Genomic DNA, 22,664 nt, shown 5'->3' with positions numbered 1-22,664 from the left:
AAACAGCTATCAGACACAATCAGGTGGCAAAGTGTGAAGAGGAAACTCAGCACGTAGAAAGTAGAAACGTGCCAACGCTGCTGCTGGTCGAACAGCAGGTTTAAGTAAGTTTGTGGACTGATTAACACCAACTATAGGTTCATTTATGATGCACTAATTTAAGTTAAACTTGTGCCAACATGCTGGGGGAAACCCTGTGAAATATTACAAGACAATCCACTTTATTTATTAAAGTTGAGGCAAATATATCTCTAAACTAGAAGAAAAAAATCTAAAATACTGTCCAGCAGTCATAAACTTGCAAAGTTTGGAAAGGAGAGCAGTTCTAGATTTAAATATCTGCTGTTAAACAAGTCGCTCTGCTCTGCAGTGCAAGAGAAGTATTGCAATACTTTTGCTACTGTATGGACAATGCATAATAAAATGTTTATGGGTTTCTCCTGAATGTTCAATTAACCTACTTCCAAGAGTTGTGTCTGTGTATCATCTACAAAACACATGTAGTAAAAGTGTGAGGTTCAGTTGAGGACAGGATATATCATGAGTAAAGCCGGAGACAGTATTTCCTTACCCACTGCTACTGCATGGCTGTGATTACTCATCGACCATGTATGAATGACGGCGTTTTGTAGAGGAAAGTAGTAATCTCTGATACACACAGTCGTGTGTGACGGGTCTCATCTCTGCAAGAGCTCTTAAACACAGACACGCATTGTGACTCAGCCTCCTGTTCAATTATGTTTACATGGGACAGTGGAGGCAGCAATTTAGCTTTCTCAAAAGCTGCAAGGCCGCATACACTATAAGCTGTTTGTTTAGTTACACTGCATGTGTGTCCGCGTGTGCGTCTGTTTCAAGGGAACTGTGGCTCACTGAACTTTCACACCCATACTGAGAAAGGATTTCCCACCCCCACCGTCACTCTGCCAAGTCAGCCGAGTCATTCTATTGGCTGCCTGGAGCTCTGAGTGATGCAAGACAGGTGATCTTGCTCTGCAGGTATTCAAACTTGCCCGCACCCATCACTCCCTCGCCCTCGCATCCATTTATTGTGTTTGTGCATGTGTCTGTGGGGAGTGTGATGCAATAACGCCGGAAGTGCTTCCTGCTGTGTGATTAAGAAATCTCTTCTCGCTCTCTGTCACATACACATTCACACCACCCCCAGTTTTCATATCATAAGAAAATGACTGATCTGATATCTGACTACAAATTCATTTGAAAAATCAATGCCTTTTGGTCATGATATGAAAAGATATACACATAGTATGTGTCAAAATCCCAATACTAAAAGTAAAAAATTGCACTGGAAAAAAAGAATAATCAGAGAGAAAGTAGGAACCCTGAATATATTCTCTGACATTGCTGTCTGCTTGATGCCATTTATGAATAATTAAAATGCAGTCTTCATTATGCCATGTCACTACATGTTGATGAAAGGCACAAGTGCACACAGTATACTTCTAATTGGATCTCAGCCACAGTGGAAAAGTCACATGAAATTGTGATTTGTTTAGTATCTTCATATTTGTGAGAAAAATCTCATTTTCTTTTCTCAGCCTCAACTCTTGCACAATCTGCTCTCACCCGTCATCGCTCTTTTCTTTATTTACAGAGAAAGAGTGACTGTATAACAATCACAGTGGCAGAAACAATCTGTTGTCTACTGTTGTTGGCTCCTATGAAAGCATGCATTTTCACTGACAGTGAAAGCAGGGATGTTTTTGATCATGGCTTATAGTATGTAAACGCCTTGTTATACAGTCTGAAAACACTAGTTTAGACCTGATTATGATGCAGGCATTGGGAAAAGTTGTGAAAGTTCAGTGTGGTAATTAAATCCACACTAGATTTTGGAAGGAATTAAAACATACTTTAGCTGCACTGGCCTATATAGGTTTGAAAGATATAATTCTGGTCTGCTGTAGTTGTGACCACACCCAGCTTTGATGTAGCATGGTACCAGTGTGAGCAGGATTATTAGACAGGGTGTAGTTACTCTTTAAACCAAGCCAGAATTTCTTATGATTATAAATGAACAAACCTGACATCCATGACTTTTTGCATTGTAATTTAATGAAATACTGTAGGTCATTTACAAAAAATCTGAATGGTAAAAGTGGAATTTCAGCTACAGAACATATGCAGAGAGTTCCCATCCAAGCTAGCAAGAGATCAGCGGCCGGTCAGTCTGTTGTTAGCATGCAGCTCAGAATGCAAATGTGAGGATTTAATGGAGATGAATTAAAGTGAAATCAATTAAAGGGAGCTTTAGAAGCTTGTGGAAGTTTCTTTTAATTTATTGTTGGAGTTGTGTTGTTTTGATAATGTTTGTCGACTAAATTTAGTTGAAAAGCGTAATTGTTTTAAGCCTTTTTAAGACGTACATCTCTATGGTAATCTGATAGCTATTTAATGTGTTGGTTTCATGTCTGAATAAGCGCAGAATCACTTTTACATACAGCACCAGTCAAAAGTTTGGACACACTTTCTCATTCAAGTGAATGGAGAGGTGTGTCCAGACCTTTGACTGGTGCTGTAGAATATAAACTTCTGTGACACAATCTGAATTGAAATAATCAGATTAAGATAAACACTACAGCAGCGCAAGATGCACAGAGAGAAATTATTGTTTGCATGATTAAGATCACTGTAATACATTTCTAATGTAAGTATCCCCTATGCTCAAAGAAAATCAATTTTGTAAACTAACCCTAAACACCGTGAATGAACCAATTTTACGTTGTTAGGGGGATTCTTCTCATGTCAGATAAGTCAATAAATCATTACTCCCCTCACAGTCCAAAAGGATAAAAAAGCCTTGTACAAACACAGAAATAATAAGACCAGCTGTCTCTCTCTTTATATTTACTTTAACTTTCATTCATGCCAGCTTCAAAAATGAATATCCAATAAAAAGATACGGCGAGTGAGCATATAGGAATTAACCGAGGATCCAATGGGTCTTATTAAGTTGCTTTACAGCGTATCTTAATATCATTAAATGCTTGTGCACTGTTGGACATAATAAACTAGGCATCCAAATTCACTACCTAATAAAGGATGAAATTGATGAGAAAATTTAACTGGAAGAGAAGGGGCAAAAATCCTTCGGGCTAACGATGGCCATTAATTAAGTCTTCAATGGAAAATAGGTTATAAATAATCCATCAGTGATGAATCATTAAACTTTCCAACTAACCACTGTTTACCAGCAATGATACTGTATTCCTCTTGTGCAACAGGTGTCTGAATGACAAAAAGCCAGCGCTGCAACCTTTGATTTCACAATAGCAGATTCCAAAGGCTCTTTTGGACATATTTTTTGGCAAAAGTGGTGAAAAAGTAAAATCCTTTTTACATTTCAATGTTATCGTGTGTTAACGAGTGAGATGCCGCCACAGTAATTGTGGCTCATTTACCAAGCAATCACAGTGGCAGAAAGAAATCTACTCTTATCTACTCTGTTGCCTGTGAGAGAAAAACATTTTCTTCCTCAAATATAAACAGACTGTGGTTATACAGAAATGCGACCAGACGATCACGATTGTTTTTGTTGACAGTGCTTTTCCTCCTACTGTCTACTTTGCATAGTATGTGTGAAAAATGCAACGAGGATGCCAGCAACGAGAACACATATATAAAAGCTATAAATCTAAATGTTGTGACTGGATGGATCGTTACCTTGAGAACATATCTAGATACAGACTGCAATTTAATAGCAGGTGTAAATGGGTTCTTTGTAAAAAAAAACACTGGTGCTGTCGTAAGAGGAAAGCAATGACCTAGATCACACACAATAAAGAGGAAAAAAAAGAGTACGAGTAGTTGAAGCAGAGACTTGACACGTACTGCTTTGATTATTAATTACTCTCAGCATTTCTCTCATAGACCAATTTCTTAACAGACTGTTATTATCACGTCATATACAGGAAACCAGCGAGGATCAATAACTGACATTAAAAGCAACTAATTACTTCTCTTCATGTGAGTTGACACGCAGAGGTGAGGACTGAAAAACCCTCAGGACCCATCAGCTTTTGAAGCTGATTTTCATTAGTCATTTTTTTAAGCCATGCCATTAGACAGCACAATCATAGTCACAGTCACAGATGAGGTATGTGACAGTATTGGCTGTGTCGATACAATCACAGCATCTGGAATAAGTGGGAGGAAATTAATGATGGTGTTAAAAGAACAAAATGACTGCACAGCCTGTCCTCGTAAAGATTACAAGGATCTTTTTGTCTCGGATGATTGAAAGATGTCTGATTTTTCTGTACCATTCTTTGGCCTCAATCTCACAAACAATGTTAGATATATACAGAAGCCTTTGTGTCTTTGCTCTGTCTTCCTTTCATTTGCTATCTCTGCTTACTCTTTCTCTACAGCAATGAGCCTGAACTGTGTTTGCTATTGAATAACTCCAAAACACATTGTTAAATGCTAGTCACTCCTGCCAGAGTGTCCATTTTTCTTTCAGTGCCTTTATGCTCAACAGTCTGAGGGCCACAACAAATGGCAAATAATGTTTGAAGTCTGAGAAAGAGGTACAAAAATTACTGTCTTAGGATGATGTTGGCTCAGTTCACACACAATCTCAACAATTAGCCATAAACATGAGGATGCCAACGCTCTCAACATCAGGGGTGTAAAAGGCAGTTTTGATGGTGATGGTAGTAATGGTTATGGGTCACTGAACGCCTTCTAATATCACAGTCTAGAAGTTATGTAGGTACTGCTGCAGCGCAATCTAAACTGCTTCAGCTGATTAGCTAACTTGCTATCTAGCTAGCTTACTTAACATTTGTACACTCTTCTCTCTGGAAGCTACTTTAATAGCACATTCATCATTAGGGTTCAAAAAATCCAGGTTGAACAAATAACTAATACATAATAACATACAGAAACAGCATTGACGTACACTTCATTTGCTCTGCCTCACTATTGTGACAAGCTAAATGACTAACCTGGTCACAGACCTGTGAATCACCACCCACATCTACAGATTTGTTCAGTGACAGAAGGTAAAACAAATGGCAATTCAGGTGATTTGGTGACTTCAGATTTGTTGTCATGATAATGTTTCTGTTAGGTTGTTGCATTCTTTAAAAGGCAGCAAACAGCTTACCTTTATTTACCATTTTTACACCTACAATTTTAATTTCTCACTTTCAGATGGTTTGTTGACATGATTATCCATTCACGGATAGCTAGTTTCTCAAATTTTCCGTTAAAAGAGCACTCAACCGATTTAGCATTGCACTACTATAATGTTGTCAGACTCACAGTGGAAAGGTTAAAAAAAGGATGCGGTAGAACCAGAGATAACATCTTTTTTATTCAATACATTCTTCTTTCTTGGTGCCTACATTACCCACAATGCAACTTGACCCAATTCACTCAACTATACAGATTTGGGTGTGTTATGCTAGTAGCGACTAATGTAGCCTGGAGCTGCTAGCCTCCAGAAGAGATAAGGAGAGGGCTAGAGAGGTCTAGTGACCTCACTTCTTCTAACTTCACACCCCCAGATTCTTTTCATTTTCAGACTTGTAGTCTTCAGCCAAACTGGTGCTTTATCACACTACACACAGCTCCCTCTGGAGCCACATACAATTTTATACAACTTTTCTCACATACAGTATGCAGTAGTACTCCCCAAGACCTGGAAACAGACTTCTGTTTAAAATCTGTGGAGTTCACCTTTAACGCAGACAACAATTGTCTACTTTGCAGAGAGGGCATCAGTGCATACAGATCAACGTGACAACATTTTACGCACTGCACTTACATACTCAAAATGTGTAGTTTGGACAGATTATTACAGTTTGACTATGTAATTTGCTCATGTTCAAAGAATAGTTAGAATTTTGAATTAAAAGTGACAACAGCAGCAACATACCATGATATAAACTGCAGGGCTAATGAACTGATGCTGTTTTACATGCCCCTTTATGTCTGTTGTGTTGGCAGTGCTCCTTACAAGGCTCTCAGGGGAGCAAGATGTTTGTTGCAGTATTGAGTTGCAACACTCCTCTCTCACAAAAGCAGAATCATAATCCCCTCAAGATCATTTTTTGTACATTTTAAAATTCTTTCAAATTAAACATCAGCAACTGGCCAGCATGGTTACACTTTGCATACTTCAAGAAAGCAATGGTCCTGGGTGAAATCGATGGGAGTGATGTGGGTTAAAGACAGTGCACTTAGTAATTAGTTCTTTCTTTCTTAAAGAGGGATGGTGACATTAGGAGCAAGACTCCTCTTCTCCTCTTGCACTCTGCTTTTATCTGCTATTGACTTTGCTTTTCAAGCATAGGCTGCGGCCTCCAATGACTCTTTCAGCGAGGTGGAGGGAGCAGCTCTAACACTGCTTGACTTAAACAACCAAAGGCACGGAGGTCAGTCAGGGACAAAAGTGTTCCAGACACACTGAGTACGCTGGTTAGAGTCCAGGTGAATAGGGAGACATGGGGAGGGGGGGGGGGAGTTATGCGGGCTCTAGTGTGTATGCGGGTGTGCGTGTGTGTGTGTGGGTGGGTCTGCGGGTGGGGGGATGGGCATCGCCCCTGAGGGAAAATGGCATTACATCGTGTCTACACTGCATATCTACCTGTCAACCTGCAGAGGCCAAGGAGCGCTCAGACAGCCTATGGAGGTTGGCCAGTACGCCCACGTCGATGCAGATGACAGACACACGTGCATGAATGCACATACACATATTAACACACACACACACACACACACACACAACAACAGCTTCGGTACTGACAAAAGTGGACACATACTTTGCTGCACTATGGCTTACAAATACTGTATGCACTAAATGATCCTCATACCTCATACTCGCACACATAACGAGTAAAGAATCTTGCTATTAATAAAAATAGCTGTACATTAAGGGTTATAATCTCCATAATATAATAAAGACCCCAGTGAGAGAATATAAGCGCATTTAACTACACTACTGTATGTAAACGTAAAGTGAGTTATAGCAAACACTTTTACCTTGTTGGTGAGTAACTGGCACACTTGAGGGACATAGTCAATTAGGCATCCTCCACTGGGGAATGCTGGGATATGAAGTGCAGAGGAGCCTCCCAGAGCACTGTTATAAAAAAAAAAAAAAAGACAACAGTTAGTCAGTAAATAGACACATGTAGATTACACAGATCTGCCTTTAGTCTGAGAACATAAAGTTACTGTCATGTTTTCTCTGCCACAGCAACAATCTTTAGGACAATTTGAGTCTTTGTGTGACCACCTGACTTTATGGAAATGAATATAAGGAACTGAGCAGAAACAAATCCGACACTGAGCACATTAGTTCGCTACCATCTACTGAATGAAGTTGTGGAATTAAAAAATAAAGGAGTGAGTCATGCCCGTGGAATCCTCCTCATTCTCCTTCACTGGTTCATTTATTCATTTGACGTCCTCCTGATTCAATCCTGCAGCACAGCTCCATTAGTGATTAGTGCATGCTTGTTTAATCGGGGAATCTGCCATTGCAGCTCCCCAATGACTAACCGACCGAAGTAGTCACTCCCTCATTTTTTTCTGATCTGGGGCGAAATAAGAGGGAATACCCTGAGGACGGGTTAAAGGTCTTAAGGAGACGCTTATTGGCTTTTATTGCTCATTTTAAGACACATAGAGGAGGGTCGCTTCCGCTGCTTTCTATTTTCATCTCGTTCTTCATTAAAGCAGCGCAGTCACAGGGCATTTAGAAATGCTGCGATATCATTTTAAAAGCAATGGCGAAGTGGATTGGACTGCCATTTACCAGGTTAAGCATGCATGGCATGATGCATGTAAATAGCATTCATCATGCATCATGATGTCAAATGTCAAAGATCACATATGTTGAGATGCAGTCCTTGGGGCATGTTCTTTACTTGAGCAGGATGTCTATGATGTAAAAATGATAATGATGTATCTAAAGGTGAAACATAACAGCAGTGAGTCATAGACTATATTCATGATCCCACCAATTCCATCACATCATCAACCGGCCAGGAAGCCATAGCTGTTCTTCCCACAGTGTGTGAAAATATTTTCCACATTTTTGCAGGCTGAAAGGCAGTGGCTAACCAAGAAGTCCTGAGAATTGCACAATGTTGAAAATTCCAAAGAGGAGTTGTGGGAGTAAAGGGGAGGAAGGTGGAGCATAGAATCATGCGTTCCACCTTACTGTCATGACCCAACACCACAGAATTTATGGGAAGATGATGTCTTAACAGAGGTCAACAAATGGTCAACATTGACTGGACTCATAACCTTGATGGTTTATTCACTTGGCCCTAGAAGTGTGTTGTGAGGCTGCTCATCAGCTGCTCTGTGACATATAGGAACTTCTTACCGAAAGCCTGAATTTACCAAATTTTGTTGAAGATAAGAATCACAGCAACGGGTCTTCAACAAAGACCGAAATACATAAAGCTTTTACTCCAAACTACCGGTCTAAGTTTAGTCTTTTTAGAACTGATGTTCAACTGAATATTAATAAGGTCTTATTCACAGAGAAGGCATGCAAACTGTCATGAAACCATTTTCTTTGTCAAAATCCTTTTCAATGAGGAGGGAAGGCTTTGAAAATGAAAATCTAAATGATGCCCATCTATCCACCCACAGATCTAAGAATAGCTCCGTATCATTCAGATGGAAATGCGGACAGAGGCGCAAAATAGATGGTGGTGTGTTCGTCACTCATTTGTGTCAATGGCAGGCATGTGAACAACTGTGATGCATTTTGGATTTCAATGGTTTGCCTCTGAAACACTCATTTGAATGGAGACTGATTAGACATCGGCCATTTATGCTGGCATTAGACAATTACTTGAGGTCTTACAACATCCAAAACTTGACTGTTGGAGACGTTCTAAACCAGTGGTTACCACCTCGTCCAGCCTCAGGGTCCAAACTTTCCCTTATACATCAGCATCAGGTTGCACCAGCTAATTGTAAATCCATCAAGTTTGTGCGTAAAGTCTGTCTGAAGTTCTTAGTTACAAGTGATTTGCTTAATCAATATGTAGAAAAGACAGAAAAGAAGATCTAGAAAATGTCTCATCTAGACTTTAATAATGTGTACCTCGGTCGCTAGGAAACATCTGTAGTGCTTTCCAATGAGAAGCAACCACATATGTAAAAAGGAAGTCACTGTAGCATCACGAGCTGTAATATAACTTCCAAAAGTAACAAGTTTTAGGAGCCCAACGGTAAAATAATCTCAACTTCCAATTTGTGAACGTGGGTATGACTTTGATATATTTATATATGCATACCTGGATAAATATGTGTGTTTTAGAATTAGTAGTATCCATGCAGTTTACAGCGAGAATGAAATATTATTTACATTTAATGTAATTATGCTAAGCTAACCAACCTTATCGGTCATTTAGTTATTGTCATAACGTTTGGTAATTTGAGTTGTATTGTGTTTTTTCTGAGAAATATGATGTAAAGTGTCAGGTCGGATATGTCAACCGTATTCCGTATTACCTCTTTTACTCTTCAGTCTTAACAGGTCAGATTTTAGCAAGCTAATGTTAGCTTTGTCAGTTGGTTCATTCAGCTTACCCAACAGTTCCACCTGGCAGTTGGTAGATGTAAATATTTGGTAATAACTCATCTCTACGTATCTAGTTTATGTGCTGCAACCAGTTTTAATTTCATGATGCTTAAATCTCCACGTATAACTTTTGTTACTAAGCTAAATTTGAACTACAAACAGCTGGTGCAACTAGCCAATGTTCACACACAGGAGACAGTGCTAACCTCTGAGCTGAACTTAATTTGTAATTCACTAAATAAAAGCTAAAACAACTTAGGTAGGCTACATTTGGGGCATAAAACCCGATGAAATAAGAAGCATTGCAGCAAGAGCTCAATTAGGGCTTACAACCAACATTTAAAAAACATTAAAAGCACTGCAATCACAGGCACTGTTCCAGGTTTATTCAGGCTACTAAAACCTTTTTACAGCAGAACATGTAAGTAAGTCAGATAAAAAAAAAGAACAGGACAATTAAACAGCTGCAGTGCTTAACACGAAGGGAGGAAAAGTTGTTTTCAGGCCAGTACTAGTTTTTATGTTCAGTTTAAGTAGAACAAAGCTGGATATATTTGCTTTCATGATTGTTTAGCCTCTTATGGATCGAGTTAGCTTCTCCTCTCTCTCTGCTATGAGCAACAAAACTAATTAGTTACTTCAAAATATTCATAATTTCCTGAAATCTCCCACATTTGAAAGTCATTTTATCTATTTGAAGTTGACTCACTTGTGATCCACTACGAATGGACCTACCCAGTTGGATTTTAAAACATGATCGGAAATAAAGTTTTCTGCTCAAGTTGTTGTTGACCCAACAAACTGAGGAGAAAAATGCTGACTGGAGAATCCATTTCTTGTATGTGAGTCATGTTTTACTGTGGGAGGCTGCATAAATTGCACTTACGTGCCAAGTCTGAGAGTCAAACGTTTGACAAGCAACACCTTATCTTGAGGTCAAGCTGAGAATAAAGTTTAAACCAGGCATCGAGTTTCAACCCTGCACCCCATATTTGAGCAGAAATGCTGACGTTTACCTCGTAATATGGGTCAAGCACAAAAAACACTGAATCCTTCATTTCCCATAATACAACCAATTGCACCTTTTTGTTAGTGACACTCTACCTGGTAAACCCCACATGCCCTAAGTTGTTACAGAGGCTTTCTGTATATTATAGTCTCATGTTTAACAAATCCTAAATAACATTGCAACGACGATAACTTGGACTATAAGAGATTTGATGATGGAAAACATCCATCTATTAATATACCAGTGTTACCAGGCTTCCAGTATAAGCTTTAAATTGAGCTTCCTGTGTTTTACTTTCTGAGTGGAACCCTGAAGAGTCCCCCATCCTGTCTCCACTTGTGACACCACTCTCAACACTACCCACACATACTGGAGTCATCATGCAGACATGCTGCCTAACGCAACCCCTCTGAGCAATGCAACCTACTGTATGACATATTTACAGTAGACAGTGTACATGCACACATGTAAACAAACACAGACACACACACACACACACACACTCATGCTGTAAAGTGACAGTGCTGCCTGTGACTTCATCAACCGGAGAGATTATCTTCTGTGACTCAGGTGGATGGTGACGAAGCTCAGTTTGTTTGTTTATGCACGGTTTTGTGTGTGTGTATGTGTGAGAGAGAGGGGGAGAAAGAGAGAGTGTGTGTTCGTGTGAGAAAGAAAAAGGGGGAGAGAGAGAGAGAGAGAGAGAGAGAAAGAGAGAAAGGGTGTGTATGACAGTGTAGTGACAGCGTGAGAGCAGATAAAGGCTCAATTGGAAAGAGGGCAGACATGATTCATTACCAAAGTGAAAGATAAGGCCAAGCAGGGCTGTTTGGAGATTCAAATGTAGTTTCAAAGGAGCAACATTTCCATTTTGATTGCCTTCTTCATTTCCTAAAAGCCTGGAGGGCCCTCAAAGGCCCACATATGACTCTGCTTGTTGAGGGTTTGGACTAAATAATGTCCTATTCTTCATCTGTGACTGGACAAGGCAGCCTTGGCCTATGGCAATAAGACTCAGTAACCTTTCTGTTGATGAGGTGACCATCCTGGCATAACAGTGCTGAATTTTACTCAGATTCTCCATTCATCATCCATGTGGATAAAACCAGATTAATAAGAGCCTGAGGCAACAACTATTACACACTCTCACTAGTATATGATAAGGTTAGGCAACGGGGCAACATTCTTCTTTTGTCCATTGTCACCCCTTCAACTGGAGCTAGCTGTTTTGCTGCAGGGTCGGGGCTCGTGGCAAAATCAGCTCTGCATATCACATATATCACTGGATTACTAACCATTAAAACAGACTGTCTACTTATGTGATTTCTGTTGAACAGCCACACTGGAGTGCTGCAGGTGAGTTGTTTAATGCAATGAAGGGTACCGTGCAGGCACAGGACAGGCTGCTGCTTCCACTGAACAACTGGTGATGTACAAATTGTGCTTCTAAAGGTTAATTATTTGCTTCACATTTGACTGCTGAAATGTAAAAGATGAAAATATACTGTACAGTAGCTGAGGAAATCTAAAAAGTGGAACATGCAGTCCGTTTATACTTCCTCGTCCTCAAAGCTAGATGTCAAAAATGATGAAGGGCCAAAGGTGAACTTGGGCCCCATGGTGATCATGGGATAATTAATCCTGGCACACACCACAGTGTTCACCACAAAGCAGAACCACAATGCTTTTTTCTTAAAAGCCAAAAAAACCCTACTTTCTCACTTAGCTCCTTACTATGAGTGATGGAGGTCCAAACATAAACACAAAAAATATTTCACATGATGGATTTCTGTATTTGTTTGCATTTTCTCTGTTATCTTTTCACTGGTTTGAAGTGGGTGGGGCTCTGTTGGAAAAAGGCATCACATTTAGCAACATTTGAATCAGAACCTGATGATAGTTGTGGGGTTGATAGCTTGTGTTGCAAGGCCACTGTCGATCAGATCTGTGTAAAGGTGCTATCTGACAGTGAGCGGTTGCTGCTGCACAGTTTGAAGCTGATATTCCACCAATAATGTTTTTTTCTCCATTGATCTGTCTGTTTTCTGCTGGTTAAGAGGTGTATTATTCAAGAAACTCAGTATCATTTCCCAATGTGTCCCTACAGCTGTGGTTACCATGGTCACACGGCGAATCCTGGTGACAAGTTGAAAAACTTGAACCGTCATGAACTCCAACGGCAGCAGTTAAGAGCTGTGCGTGACAGCTGTCCTACTTCTTCTAGTCGCCGCCAACCTTGGTGTTTACATTAAAAACAATGGAGACAGCAGCGGCAGCTGCTCTCTGTCTGAAAACTACTTAATAATACCTGAGAGGGTTTGACTATTTTTTTAGTAGTTTTTTATATTTGAATAGTAAAACTTGATACCATGCTTTCAAGATTTCTCTCTCTCTCTCAAACACACACACACACACACACACACACACACACACACACACACACACACACACAAACAAATCTAATATAATACAATTGAGAGCGGAAATGTGTGTTCAAAAGTATGTATGATATCTTTGGTGCAGAGTAATGGATATGCTTTTACTGTAATCTTTTTTTATCCTTTCTCACTTTTCAAAGCAACTGATTTTTTCCTTATTTCCCTTTACGCATTTATTTATTCTTCTGATATTCTTCTGATTTTCTCTCCTTTTTATGCATTCAGTATTTTACAATGTGATTCCCTCCTGTACACCGCTTTGTAATATTTGCTTTTAGGCAATACTACATTAACACTATTCATTACACATATAAACACATTTATTATTAGCAGGCAATAAACTGCCAAAACTTGTAAACTTCAAGCTAGCTTCAAGCTTTTGTCTTTACAACAGTGTTTTGATTAACAGAAATGGTCAGATGCAGCAATGTCTTGACTCCCTTGAGGATATTTAGCAAAAATACATACTGTATACTAAACACAAGTATTTAAAATGGCATACATATTGAGGAAAGCCTGCTACCAAAAACAAAGCATCATAAAACTCACTTCATCAACTTATAAAAAAACATATAATGCAGAAGTCTTCAAGGAGACAAGGAGGAGGAAGAAGAAGTGGCAGAGTGCTTTGAGCTGCTGAGAGTGAGAGAAGTGTCTGCACTGACATCTTAGACTGTCGAGTGGGTTTCGCCGGGTTAGTGGTGAATTTATTTTATCAGACTGACAATTTCTGAGTGTGACAAGATGTTCACAAAACCTTGAAAAATATCTGGTCGAAATGCAAAGATTTTCAAAGGCTATAAAACACCTCTACAGACCCTGGAGAAGGGACACACACAAACTGTACACCCACACAGGCAAATGCACACACATACTCGCACACATCAGCAGCCAGGCAAGCATGCACGCACACACGCGCGCACACACATACACATAAGGCACCTTAAGGCAAATGCAGATACACAAACATTAGTGCACTGCAGCCTAAAACTGTCTCTCTGTGTTGATTTTTCTGGGCTCCTAAATCTGGTTTGGGGGCAGAGACGGTGCCCACTCGATTCTTTTATGCAATGCAGCAGGTTTTCTGGGGGAAGGAGAGATGTATCCAACTCATCTCATGGGCACGGTACAATCAGGTAAACGAGAAGTGAAAGTGAAAATGAAAAGAGCGATGAGACTGGTTATAAAACAGTTGTGGAAAGACACACAAAAGCAATCAGGTTGGAATAAAAGACTCTGCAGATGTGAAGGTCTTCATGATTGTAGACACAAGTTTAACACTGAAATGCTCTGAAATTGTTACAAGCTGCAATGTTACACAGGTAAGCCATACTAATAAGAATTTTATCACTGTGACTACTTGAGGGGACACTTCCTCCTGACACCAATTTCTACTTTTGGGCAAGTGTTGATTCTAAAATATATGTATTTATGTGTTTTACAAGCCATAAGTGGGTATTTCTTTTAAATACTGTAGCTATTGTCATCACATACAGTTGAGGAATTCCCTGAACCTCACCACGGCACAGGTGGTTGTGACTCAGGTCAGAATTCTGTAGTAAGTAGTTTGACACTGGTCAATGGACTATTGCATCAGTCACTTTTAATTAGCATGAAAGGTGACGACTCTTACGACGCAAAACAATGCAGAGGGCTGCATTGTTGCTTTAGTGAGACATGAAATACGATGCAAGAAGTCCAGTTTGAGTGACAGATGTGTGAATTTGAAAGCTTATCAGACAAACAAACATTGCACATTGGTTTATAATATATTTAACTCAGAGACACAGTTTTACAACTCTAGAGAGTTATCACAGCTGTGACTATTTTATGTTCTGGCCATGAATCGCATGGTTGACAGTAGAAATACTGCGTTCACATTACAAAGATATCTACCAGGAATGTGCGCGAGGACAGTGACTTGCAGGGTGAAGTCACCTGAACTCCAAGGAGACACATACAGGCAAGTTTTGATGTGGGTGTATGAGTATTATTAAAAAAAATCTCCCACATAAACATGAAAATCCAACAAAAGAACGTGGAGTTCCTCTCAAAAGGCGGTGACCAATTCCCATGCCATCTGGAGAACACTGCTTCCATGTACTGTAACAAACAGGTCGGTAAAATGATGAAAACCGTGTTGCCTAAAGCCACAGAAGCATATTTGATCTGTATTAGTTCTGCAGAAACTGTTTGATGCCTTATGGGAGATTGATATTAAAAAAAAAAAAAAAATTCCACGGGGACGGATACGTTTGATCTGTGTCGTCTGAAAACATCAATCCGATCTGATAGCTGTTCATATATTTAATTAGACTGATATCTTCTTGCCATGCGTTATTAGAATCTTAAGCAAACCGAACCTTATATTCTGGTCTGAAGAAATGATTTGACTTGACAACAAAATTCTACCCAAAGATGCTTCCAGTTTTCTCTAAATGTCTCCATCTATTTAATACACAGCTTGTTTAAATGAGCGGGGAGGAAAAAAAACCATATGATCTACACAGCGTACCTCAGATGATCATCATGCTTTTCACAATATATCTTCTTCTAGGCGCCCTGTAAAACATTATATAACACATGAACACTGAATCTTAAGCAGGTGAATCTCTAAGCCTACAGAATTACAGAGTTTTGACTCCTCATAATCAATAATTTCTACAGAAAAAGAAGCACATACGGCGTTACAGTCCCATCACAGAGAGGAGCCGATGCATCAGTCTACATACGATGTACATTATTGGTAAAAATGTGGGTGTCTGTCGGGGTATTTCGACATCTTTTTTTTTTTCCCCCCCTTGCCGCTCTGTAAGGCAGAAAGCATTACAGCGATGGTCTGTTTGAAGACAGAAGAAGAAAAAGCAACAGAGAGAGCAAGAAAGAGAGAGGAAGAGGGAATAGAAATAGAGGTATAACACTGTAGCTCAGGGGGCTTACGAGTTTTCGTTCAGAGCTCTTAGATCCGAGCCCCTGCTGAAGGAGAGTAAAAGTGAGATATCAAACAACTCAGGAGTGATGGGAGACAAGAGTAGAGAGGTGAAGGAAAGAGAAAAGGAGAGAGAGGGAAAAGCTCTTCTCTCCCGTGTGTTGTGTGTATGTGTTTTTTGCTTCTTTTTTTTTTTTCCTCTTCCTCGCTGCGTTTCAGTCGAGCGAGGGACGACCTTGCTGGGTAGAGCACAGCGCTTCTTTCTCTTTTAAGTCCCACTCACTCTCTCGGTTCCCTTTGAGGATCAGCCAGAGGGATCAGCAGAGGAGAGGGAGTGATAGAAAACGAAGAGAGAGAGAGACGGAGAGAGAAGAGACAGGCGGCAGACATGTGAAAAACAGGAGGGAAGAGAGAGAGGAGGGAGGGAGGGAGGGAGGGGGGGTGGAGAGATAAGACCGAGGAGACAAGAGTTAAAAACTGGAAAAAGTGAATTAAAAAAAAAAAAAGTGAGATAGACAGGAGAGTAGGGAAGGGCATAAGGAGGCGAGGGAAGGAAGGATGGATGTGGAGGATGAATGGACAGTCAATAGAATGATGGACAGATTACAGGAGACACACAGATAGAAGTTACAGACATAAAGAAACCCCCAAAAAACATTTGATCACTGATTAGATGTGGTTGATATGTGTTAAACTCTGGTGCCAAAGCTGAGTTGATGTCTGCAGCTGCTACATTCACCATTTCAAGAAAAAAGAAGAACTGATTTAAACAATTTCCAAAAGCTGTTTTGATGTGAATTTTATTCCCCCCCCCCATTACATGATCCTGTGAACATTCGCAGTAGTTTGGCTTTAATGCAGAACCTCCTGAATGTCGCTGTCTATCAAACGGCTCCCTAGAAAAACAGAGAAATGTGCCGGCACACTGCAAACAAATGAGTTTTCTTCTTCACTGGAGCCGATGTAGAGATAATGGGCAGCTACACAAGACCAAAGACTAACGAGGGTCAGTAAGGACATGGGGGGGGGGGATAAACTAACAGGGTAACAGATCTGCATAAACACATGTATGGCAAAAAGGCTGGCTCACACACATTCGCATGCTAAATTAAGGAGCGTCGACAATGAGTCCGACACGAATGCGTTCATGCACAAACTCACACACACACACACATTCGATCGTTTGTCTTCAAACAACGGTGAGGAAGACATACATTTTCGCCCCGGGTCATGAATTAACACACTCCCACACAGCTGACAAAAAGGTGCACAAAAGCATGTAGCGGAGCATATTCATACACGGCCTTCATATGCATATGTGCAAATATCCAAAGACAAAGGCAACATTAAGCAGCGGGAGAAGGTAGTAAATGAGAGACTGGCTGGATGTGGCACTCTGGCGTTTTCAGATTGCTCTTAGAGGGTTTTTAGATGAGGAAGGGTTTTGGTTTTTATAGCCTCTCCTCGTTTATCGAACCCCCCGCCGCTCTCCGCCGTCAACTACCACTTTCCAACCCCCCCCCCTGTGCCACAGCTCTCCCCCACTTCCTGCTCTCCACTCTACTGCCTTTAGCCTCCTTCTGTCTGTTCTCCTCACGCAACTGGCAGAGGAGGAGAGCCTCTAACACCGCTGCAACAGCTTCGGTCTGGTCTGCAGCCTCGGTAAGGTCAGTCTTTCTCACATACACACACACACACACGTAGCTCCGTCATGAAACGGGCAGACATATGCGATGAATACGCACACATCTACATATCAGCCTGAAGGATTCTGCTATTTCAACACCAGAACACCAGAGCTCTTGATGAACGCCTCTTGAAGCAAGTGGACTTTCTGTGCAGAAAGGTGTCTATCATGGTAAAATTGTCAATTATTAAGATGGAGGATACACAGGATATGTATGCCTGCACAGTGTAAGCATGTATGCATATCAAAGGGGACTTTTTATACTGCCATAGGAGGCAAAAATATGAATATTAAATTACCTAAAGGTTGTGTCTTGTCTTTGCATGTAGTGTTTGACGCTGCACTAAAAACATACATGAATTATCCTGGAGGTTGTACTGTATCAAGGTTAGTTGCATTGTCTCTTGTAGTTGTAGGCGATAAAGCACTGTCATATTATTGCTTAAATATGCTTTTACACATGCACAGCACGGGGGAAAATGAGCATTATGTAGGACAAGCAGTAGGTAGGTGACCTTTGTTTTGTGTGCTGTAATTAGGGTCTTTTGTTGCCGTCCTCGCATGGAGATAAATTCATCTCCACATATTGGAGAGGTGGAGCATCTGTGTGTTTGTGTGTGTGTGTGTCCATGTTTGTGCTTCAGCCATTGAGTTATAGAGTGAGAGATAAGTGGATATACGCTGCAAAAGAGACACAGATAATGTGCAAAATGGGATGAAAATGGCAGCAGAGAGAAGAGTGAAGGAAGCTTTTGATTATTCTAAGAATAACGACATCTGAGGAGCATGGAAGATGAGGATGAAAAAGGAACATGGTGAGACAGAGGGATGAGAGAGAGAGAGAGAAGGAGAGTGGTGGTGGTGGTGGTGGTGTTGGGAGGGGGTGTGGAGGGGGTGGGGTGGGGGGGGCAGAGGTCTGTTAACCTGGTGCGACGGGGCGTGTGCTTGTAAATAAACATCAGCCTGAGATTATTCCGAGCACGGAAGCCCAGACCGTAGGGCCCTGAGGTCAGAGTGGGCCCATACCTGGCGCTCACATACTTAGACACACACACTCACACACTCACATTTACATCCACACCTACAAGAACACATACTTTGTGTTGCGAGTAAAGCCTATTTAAATACTGGTGCGTGCACACAAACACACATATACATTTGTGATATAAAAACCCACAAGCATGCGTGCATCCAAACACACATACACACTAAATCTAGCAAGACAAAAAGTGGATTTGAACAGAGAGAACACGCACGCTACTGAAGTACCCACTCACACAGTGCCCACAGACTCACAGAAAACATTTCACACAAACTTGCATGCACATACACGCACACACACACACACACACAGTATGTGTGTGTGTTAACACCCCAGACATCCAGTCATCCCTAGCTCAGACACTGTGTGTCATCCATCTCATTTTTTTTGTTCTTCTCTTATTGTTTTTGAGGAACCGACTGATCAGTCCAGACACTGGGATGTGGGATTATTCACAATGACATAATATGTCCCTCGATTCACAACATATTCACGCTAATCCGTCAACTACATCTTGCATCCTCCAAATCAGAAGCAGTAGTGAGTGGGCCCACATCACGTTTGTGCTGACCTTCCCCCTCCCTCTGGTTTTCAAGGTATTTTGTTCTTATAGTGAGTTACTGCAACAAACTTTCAGACTTTATTTTATTCTACCCTGCAAGGACACTGTGTGACATCCTTAAACAGAATTAGCATGTGATGCATACAATCCTGGGTGACTAATAAATGGTTTTTACTAAATTAGTAGAGTGGCAAGACTGTAGATTGTGACATCTACTATGACTTTTTGTAGCACCACTATGAAACAAGTTTATTTCCATGCAAATGGTCAAACAACAAGCCTCACATTCACATGTCAATGGATGATCTCAGTTGTAATGAATATAAATCCAGTTGATTTATGTTCATTATAAAACGTTGAGGTCACTGACTTAAACTGATAATTGCAGAATAGACTGTATGACAGATTGATGTACTTACTGTTCGATGCTTGGGGAAAGGTAGAGTTTAGGGAAGACTTGGGTAGCCTCAGCATCCTCAAAGCTCACCGAGAGAAGGGCCACATCCTCTCCAGGGTCCAGTGCTGTGTCCTGAAAGAGAAAACCACAAGTTGGGAATATTATTCAGTAAAAACATTATCCATAAGCTAAACACCATTGAGATTCACATAGCCAACCGAATGGATTGTTAGGGCTAAGAGTTGGGGTCTGCTTGAAACAAAGTAGTTTGTACAAAGTGTTGTATGCGTCTAAAGGTAAATCTGTTCTCAATGGCCACACATGAAGGCAGGGCAAAAAAGCCTGCAGTCATAAAGAGAGGCGTCACATGATAATTGTTCATAGGGGTATAAAGGGCACACGCTTTCGGACAGTTTCTTATCAAGGGCAGTGATGGTGTTGTACACAGAAAAAGTGATGGAAATAGTTTGAAAAATAAAAAAATGAGAGATTGAGTAAGAAGTTTAAGAGGGCAATCACTGTGACCTGGTCTGCCTGTTGGATTGTCAGTTACTGAAAGTAAAACCAAAATTTGTCAGGGGCCCTGCAGTGGCCAGAGGGTTAAGGTGATGACAAAGAGCCGCAATATCCCCGGGGCCCTTTGTTGATTGCGTGAGGAAATTGTGAGGGGAGGAGGTTTCACGCTCTGCACGTAGCATACTGATGCCTTTGGTTCTAGACGTAGATCCAAGCTTTCAGGTAGTAAATTATCAATAGTTTTGGCTCTATAGAAAACCAACCACAATGATCACACATGTCTATGTGTGCACAACAAGTGTGCGAGTCCCAAAATATCGAAGGGGGTGGAAAGACACCAGAAGAAACATCTGTTTTGTTTCATGCCACATTAGCTTCAACAGCTGCAACATGAGCCTGAGCTGATGACTGGGAGCACCAATCAAATCATGTGTGAGATGGATTCAGAGGCCACCCGGAGCTGCGCGCTACAACCCTCGTCTGTCTCTCCAAGGTTCTAATTTCTCATTCTGTGATGTGTTTCCTAGAGCATGGCTACTTCTGAGGCACTGTCATTAGTGCGATTCCACATCAAGTACCATTCTGGGCTCTCTCTCTCCCGACAGAGGCTCTGCAGCGTTAATCAAATGTCTTACAGATGGTTTGAACTCATCCATTTGTTATAATCGCTGCCCGCCGTGGTGAGAGGAAATCTAACCACCATACATGATGGACAGAGGCACAGTGCAACCAGTTTGCAGTGAGGCAGCTCCCAACGTGATCAGGCCTATGAACTAATTGGACATGCTTTTGGTTTGCTGATCACAAAACCAAACTGACCATTGGTTTGAGAAAAACAGCTGAGTGGGCGGAGGCACGAATTCCTTCACTGAACATTTAGTCTCCAAGTGGAGTGGAATTAATTACTTTAAATGTAATCTAATGGTTTCAACCATTAAGAAAAACTTACAAATTAATTAAAAACAGCGAAATCAATAAAAAAATTGCTAGTTGCAGCCCCAGGTGTATGGCATATGTCAGGAGCACATGAAAGGGCTATTAATGGCTTTGTACGAGAAGTATTACGAGTGTTTTATGGAATGTTAATATAAAAGTCGTTATTAAAACAACATTTACATAGCAGCCCAGGCAGATATCAACAGTCGTAACAATGGCTGCAGCTCTGTTCACAGTCTGTCTTGTCATGGCTGATACATTAGGGGGTAAAGACATAAGGAGTAGAAGGGAAGCAGTGAAAGACAGCAGGGTGTGTGGCATCCAAAAGTGTCGCCTGATGGAATCAGCTCACATCAATATAGTCTGCATCAGTAAACAAGAACTGCTCTCTGTCTCACAGCAGCGCTCACGGCTTCTGCCGCTGACGATATGGGACAGATAGGAACAGGCATGGAGATGTGGGGTTTGGGAAAAGATTGTTTTGCTCCAGTTTGTAGCTGTCAAGTCTTGTTTTTATCTTCAAAGGTGATTTAATGGATGCTTCCTTCGGACTGGGACAGAGTAAACAGATGGATGAGAACCAACAGGAAGGTGAGAGGGCCAGTAGAGGAACATGGAGAAGCTCGGCACAGGCTGCGGCGGACCATCCAGCAACGATTCGGTCAGACCAAGGGCGCTGTTGAAGGGAGAGCCTTTTTGTGGAATGATTCAGACTCATCTCGTCCCAGCAGACAGCGAAGAGCTGTCACAAGTCATATTGCATCAGTGAAACAAACAGAAAAAAACTAAAGGCGGACCCTTTAACTTTTAGCTATTGCCATTCTAAATTAACTGAACTACACAGATAAAAATAGTCTTTTTGTCTTGTTAAGTTAAGAAGAACTAAACATCAAACTTTGCATGAAGTTTTCAAGTTCGACTGCCAATAATCTCTTGGAATACATTTTCTCATCAATTTCATAATTTAATAGACAAGAACTCTGCTGTTTATTTTATAATGTCAGACAGAACACAGGTATTGAATGACAAGACCTTACGTTGGGACTCACATGAATTCCCGCTGTATTTGCTCACATGCTTTATAAAGTATTGCTGGATATTCATTTATCCTTCCATGCATTTGCCATGAATGAAAACTGATAACATAAAGAGGACGATAGCTGGTCTTGAAGTTGTTTTAAAGTTGTTTTTTTTTTACCTCTTTTGCTCCATACAATGAATACATGAGAAGAATCTCCTAAATATCTTAAAACTGGCTCATGTACAGTGTTTCCTGGTTTGTTAAACTGGCTTTATTGTCTTTATTCAGAGTAGATGACACTGACTTCATTTTATTACAGTGCTCATAAACAGGCAGAGCAAGACATGCATTTAATCTTTCTGCATATTTTAAGCCACCGTAGCCTTCATGTTAATCTGACGGCAATCGATTCAGACTCGTGCCATGTTAAAAGTTAAAAATGTTATAGGTCCGACCTATTCAGACTGCCCTTGTGACTTTCCTGTAAAGTGACTCAGACATGAGACTTGTCTGAATAAGCACCTGAAAATTGGCATCAAATTTATGTAAT

The 22,664-nt window shown here is 40.8% G+C and overlaps 1 protein-coding gene across 1 annotated transcript in view; it reads right to left on the bottom strand.

The window, feature by feature from the left end:
* babam2 (BRISC and BRCA1 A complex member 2) overlaps window positions 1-22,664 on the bottom strand; it is a 79,773-nt gene that overhangs the window by 5,768 nt on the left and 51,341 nt on the right. The window contains exons 6-7 of the mRNA XM_067614970.1: window positions 19,664-19,773; window positions 7,012-7,111 (exon numbers count right to left, since the gene is read on the bottom strand). Of these exons, the coding sequence (XP_067471071.1) occupies window positions 7,012-7,111; window positions 19,664-19,773 (210 nt within the window). The remainder of the gene's footprint in view (window positions 1-7,011; window positions 7,112-19,663; window positions 19,774-22,664) is intronic.

Source organism: Thunnus thynnus, chromosome 16 (assembly GCF_963924715.1).
Source record: "Thunnus thynnus chromosome 16, fThuThy2.1, whole genome shotgun sequence".
NCBI classification, from domain to species: domain Eukaryota; kingdom Metazoa; phylum Chordata; class Actinopteri; order Scombriformes; family Scombridae; genus Thunnus; species Thunnus thynnus.
Note: the sequence above shows the minus strand (reverse complement) of the source record. Positions and strands in the feature narration are given on the sequence as shown.